Source organism: Olea europaea, chromosome 7 (genome assembly GCF_002742605.1).
Source record: "Olea europaea var. sylvestris chromosome 7, O_europaea_v1, whole genome shotgun sequence".
NCBI lineage: Eukaryota > Viridiplantae > Streptophyta > Magnoliopsida > Lamiales > Oleaceae > Olea > Olea europaea.
The window spans coordinates 14807120-14813233 of NC_036243.1; the positions used below are offsets into that span (position 1 = coordinate 14807120).

General features: G+C 33.8%; 1 protein-coding gene across 1 annotated transcript; it reads left to right on the forward strand.

The window, feature by feature from the left end:
• The first annotated feature begins 209 nt into the window (after positions 1–209).
• LOC111397114 lies at positions 210–5362 on the forward strand. Its single transcript, XM_023023859.1, has 3 exons — positions 210–440; positions 3584–4084; positions 4595–5362. The coding sequence occupies exons 1-3, from the start codon at positions 353–355 to the stop codon at positions 5176–5178; spliced, it is 1173 nt and encodes a 390-aa protein (XP_022879627.1). The 5' UTR covers positions 210–352; the 3' UTR covers positions 5179–5362.
• The last annotated feature ends 752 nt before the right edge of the window (positions 5363–6114 follow it).

A 6114-nucleotide genomic window follows, 5' to 3' on the forward strand; every position in this document is an offset into this window, starting at 1 on the left:
TTAGAGGGGTGTCTGTCAGGGGAGGCACCCCTCCAATAGGGAGCGCCACAACCAGTCCCCAACTTGAAACAAGGAGCACGCTTGATCATGTTATAGTAACATAATAGTTGACATAATGTTACATAATATTTCATTATGAGACTACAATCAGATCAAATTATTTTATTGTTAATTTGATTATGTTCTGTCAAAATTCCTAAAGTAACAAACAGTAGCAGTAGGGAATCTTGATAAAAGGACAGTGGCAGTGCCTTTTCCCTCTATTCTCACTCTTGCTTTCCGGCTAATCTCAGTCTATTATCTCTGCTTTCACACAAACCCAGCCAGAGAGAGAGAGGTTTCGAAATCGAAGATGGCATTGAGCTCCAAAAGATGCGGTGGGTTCCCTGTATTTTTTCTGCTTCTACTCGTTCACTCAGTTACCGCATTTGTTGAAGACGGTAATTTCTCTCTGTACTTATTTTCGATTTTCACTTTTAATTAAGCTCATACAGCTTTTTTTAGTGCACTTCTGCTTCTGATTTTGGGAGTAACTTATTATTCGCTGTATTTGAGATCCGAGAAATTTAATAGTCCCCGCTCTATTTTTTTTTTGCTTCAACTCGGTTACAATGAATTTAGAATATTATTTAAGTGCATATACAAAATTCTCTAATTTTTGTACTCATTTTTTACCATGACATAAAATATTTTACACGTAAATTTAAATTATTTTTTAACCACACATTTTTCTAGAAATCCTATTCAAATATTTTTTTCTCAATAATGCCATCAAACATGGACTAATTTAGGAGCCGTTTGGTACTTTTTTTTTTTTAAATATATTTTTCTCTCTTCTTTTTAATAACACATTGTTTATTAAAATAATATTACATGTAAATTAAAAATATTTTTTTATTTTTTAATCACATATTTTTCATCAATTTACTATTAAAAAATATATTTTTTTTTATGTAAAAATGGCCCCAAACACCACTTTAAAAATCAAGAGTTATTCCAATCTCTTTCCCTCTTCAATAAGCCTCCAGATGGAAATCAATTCATAAACTTAATTAAATCAACTTTTATTTCAATTTCAAGTTCATGACTATGTCTCATACAGAGAATCAAGAATGCGTCCCCTTTTAGCCTTTCCACAGGAAGAAACACTGATCTTCAACCAGGCCTTGTATGGATTTTCTTATTTATCTGTTTGCTTTGCAATATTAAATATTAATTAAGAAAATTTGAAATGATTGTAGTTTCACGCTTTCAACTTTTTTGGCCCACCAGCCATTAATCTATTCTTTAAATTTAAGGTCTTGTTTGAGCCTTATTTCTCGATATATTATCAAAAAGTGACTTACATTATTTCAACCAAATATTTTTTAACAAAATAATATTACACACAAATTTAAAACGTTTCATTATTTTTTAATCGTACATTTTTTATCAATTTATTATTTCAAAATAAAATTTTTTAAAAATAATGTTGCTCAAATACACAATAAATTTTTTAAGCTCAATTTTGATACACGTTCTTCAATAAAATAATTTTACATATTGATTTAAAAAAAATTTCATACTTTTTAACCGCACATTTTGAAAAATATCAAAATTTTACAAAATTTATTCTTAAAAAGTGTACATCAAACGGATCATAATTATTTCTTTGTCCACCCATTGTAATTCTACTTAAGTGAAAATATAAGCCTAGGCCCTAGTTCAATAATATTGTAATGGTCCCAATAGAGCTCAACTTCAATTTAGTACTATTACACCTACAGACGAGTTATTTCTAGGATGAGTACAATGATTCATAGTTAGTACTGACTGTAAATTAAAGAATTAACTAATGTATTGTCCCTCTTAAATGCATTGTTCTTGCTCCTTCTGTTTCCTAAACCTCTAGAGTGTAATTTTATGGAAAGATTATGAAATGTTCAAACGCAAAATTATGAAATAGTTTACTATTCCGCGTTATAAATTTCATATTTTCACAATTTCAATTAAGCCAAGTGCACATCCGACTCTTTTACACGTACTGTAGGATTTTTGTCAGAATACATACAGAAAACTCATAGTTTTGTCCACACATATTTTTGACATTTTTTATACAACATAGAATCCACGCGCTTGTCTCTATTCTTTTACAGAGTCTGTACACTCAGACTTTTTCATTGCTATTAGCCAAAAAAAAGCTTGTTTCCCCTGCCAGTGTACTATCTCTGTATAATTGATTGGATATCTTTTTCTTTTCGGTGCGCACTGCTTTCTCATGATCAAAGTTTTGATTCTTTTGATCTGAAAGAAAAAATTGGTTGGATAATGAGACGATTGGCGCGGGAAATGGTAACTGGGCCCAAATTTTTAGCTTAACGCGGTATCTTGAAGTTGCCAAAATGTTGCGATGGGATAGGTTCCTTTGTCTTATTGGTGCATTGATCATCATGTGAGAAAATTTCACGTGGGTCTCAAGAAAATTTTATGGGCCCCTCAGGAAATGTTCCCACTTTTCAAAAAGTAGTCTTTTTTTTTTTTTTTTTTTGAGCTCTATTTGAAAAATCATTTTCAATCATATACTTCTTAGTAAAATAATTTCATGATATTTTAATTACATATTTTTAAAAAAATACTATTTCAAAATACGTTATTTTCCCTAAAACGAGGTCAAACAAGGGTATATGCATGTTGAAAGTTGTTAATGTGTGAAAGTTTGGCGTGGAAAATCAATACCATGCATGTACTAATATCATGTTTGTAGTATGTTTTTATAGATTGTAAGTAGTCAATTTCATTGGGGCGTGAATAAAAATAGTGGGATCATAAAAATGATATTTGCATAGCATACTCTGTCCTGGTTTTCTGTAGTACCATTCTTCAATATGTATTTACACAATAAAATATTTGACACATAAATCAATAAATTTTTTTTTTTTACTTTTTAAATACACATTTTCTAAAAATACTATTTAAAATTCTTTAATTTTTCAAATAATGAGCATCAAACAGGCCTTTATATTGTGGATTTCCTTCTGTTGTCTAGATGTTCCATGCTTGATTATAAAGACTTAATGTGCATTTCATGTTGGCAGGGTATTTTGAGGGGGGAAAATAATGTAATGTTAAAGTTTGAAATAACCCCTAGCAATCTCAGGCTGTGAGAACAATCACAATGTGCCCGAGTAAATGAGCGCGGATGTTTTTTTATCACGAGTTCGATTTTCTCTATCAACACTTCTTGGTCGAGTTCATTGCACCGGGTTTGTCTAGTGCGATTTACCTGGTTGGCGTGGTTTGCAAGTTATTGTGTTAGCTCGAATGTTTATCCAATATGCACTCAAAGTGTAGCAGCTATCATAAAAATAAATAAATAAATAAATAAAATCACGATGTCCCTGTGTTATTTTAATCTTATTGGTAATTTTACCTCAATGATTAAGCTTAAAAAGATTATTTATAAATAACTTATCACTAAAGTTCATTACTATAAGAAAATCCATGGCCCTTTTTTACCAACTACTTTAAAGTTTAAAACCCTAGTATTAAATTTTTACTCACTGATTTCCCCCATGTTCACCACTGCGGCCGATCATTTTTGCAGGCCTACTTCCCAATGGCGATTTTGAGGCCCCTCCACCAGGAGGATTCTCCTCAGAAGCAGGAATTTCTGAGGGCATGGCTACAATCCCCAGCTGGAAATCCAACGGCACAGTCGAACTAGTCGAATCAGGCCAAAAACAGGGCGGAATGATCCTCATCGTACCGCAGGGTGCACACGCTGTGCGGCTCGGTAATGACGCCGGAATTAGCCAAGAAATTGCCGTCGAAAAGGGCTCACTTTACTCAATCACATTCAGCGCGGCTCGAACTTGCGCCCAATTGGAATCACTCAACGTTTCGGTCCCGCCGGCGTCGCAGAACATTGATTTGCAGACTCTGTACAGCGTTCAGGGCTGGGATTCTTACGCGTGGGCCTTTCAGGCAGAGGAGGATAATGTGCGTGTAGTGTTCAGGAATACGGGTATGGAGGATGATCCCACTTGTGGACCCATTATTGACAATATCGCTATAAAGAAGCTTTTCGTTCCCGATAAAGCTAAAGGTTAGTAAAATTCTGTATGTTTTTCAAACTCCAAAATTCGGTGCAGTTCTTTACTTTTTACCGTTCATCCTTTAATAGTTCTTTATTATTGACAACACTGTGGATCTTGGAAGCATTGGATGCTTGTGTGCTAAGAGCATGTTTGGCTAAGCTTAAAAAGTATGATGCATAATTTACTTCTGAGGGAACAAGTAACTTTTAAAATAAAAGATTTCAAAGTTAAAAAATTAAAGATTTTGACTGTAAGCTCTTAAATTTTGAAAACACTAACACAACCAAACTGTTCTAAAGAGCTACGTAAAGGGAACTTTTGCTGTTTTCTCGAGCTTAGCCAAATGTGCTCTAACAATTGAAACAAAATTACAGCAGCGTTTCATGTGATAAATTTGTCCGTTAACCCCATAATAAAGAAAGAAGAATGAATACCTGTAAAAGCACCAGGCTGTTTGAATCCCCGCTGTTCATTAATGATTTTAGCTTGCTGATCAGTTATGTTTTCGACATATTCAGATAATGCAGTTGTTAATGGTGATTTCGAAGAAGGCCCTTGGATGTTCAGAAATGCTTCACTTGGTGTTTTACTTCCCACCAACCTGGATGAAGAGACATCCTCATTGCCCGGTTGGATAGTTGAGTCAAACAGAGCTGTACGCTACATTGACTCGTACCATTTCTCTGTCCCAGGAAGCAAACGCGCCATTGAACTGCTTTCTGGAAAGGAAGGAATTATATCGCAAATGGTTGAAACCAAGCCTAATAAACCTTACAGATTGACGTTTTCATTAGGCCATGCCGGTGACTCCTGCAAGCGGCCACTGGCCATCATGGCCTTTGCTGGTGATCAAGCCCAAAACATCCATTACACTCCGGATTCCAACTCCACTTTTCAGTCAGCTAATCTCAACTTCACGGCCAAGGCCGAGAGGACACGTGTTGCATTCTACAGTGTTTATTACAACACAAGAACTGATGACATGAGCTCTTTATGTGGTCCAGTGGTGGACGATGTGAGAGTAGAACAATCAGGGTGTAACCGCATTAACCCCAGATTTTTAGGGTTGATTTTAGTTTTGGGTATTTTGCTGTTAATTTGATTTCTTGTTTAGATTTAAGGTTGTGATCTGGTTGAGGTGTAATATTACTTGATGTTCATGTGCTGACAGGTAGTGTGGTAAACCAACTTTCCTGTCTTGGGTCAATGTTAAGGGTTTTGATTTCACCATGACAAATGTAATGCTAGTAAATTTGAATGGAGTTTTGATTAAGCAGTTAATCCCACACAAATTGCCATTCTTAATAATTTTCAAGACTACTGGACCTAATATTGGTCGAGTCATCATCATTGAAAAGATGGAGCGACACAAGTGCTCTCTGGGCAATGAGATCACCTGTAACATGACTTCTCCCACTTGACTTGAGTTCATTTTCAAAGAATTGCACGGTTAATATTTGGACCCTTTCCTGATTTGGCAATGAATGAGAAATTCAAGGCTGGCCAAGAGTTTTATTAGAGCAGAGGGTGACAGGGAGTGAGGGTAGTAATAAAGTGCAATGTTCAGTTTGGCCAAAATGAAATTATATTCATTATATTCCAGTCGATAAATGTATTTTTTATTTATATATTTTGTAAAATTAAAAAATATTACTATCCCAATTTGGCCCCCATTAATTTTGATTATAGTGGGAGGAATAACTTATTCTTTTTTTTTTTTTTAAATGGATAGTTGTAAAAGAATGAAATGTTTTTACGTGACTTTATTGAAAATTTTGTGGTTAAAAATAGAAAAGTGAAAATTTTAATTTAATTTGATTAGATATAATAGGCTCAATAAAAATGTATATTTTATTATTATTTAAATTTTATTTAAGCACTCTAAAAGGTTCCCAGATAGTTAATTTAGCCAATATTTGACCTTCTAAAACACATAACCCCTATTTGTTTCCTGTTATATGGTTATTAAAATGAAAAATATGAACGTTATCCATCACATTAAGTCACTATATTTGAATTTTTATCTCTTATGTGAAAT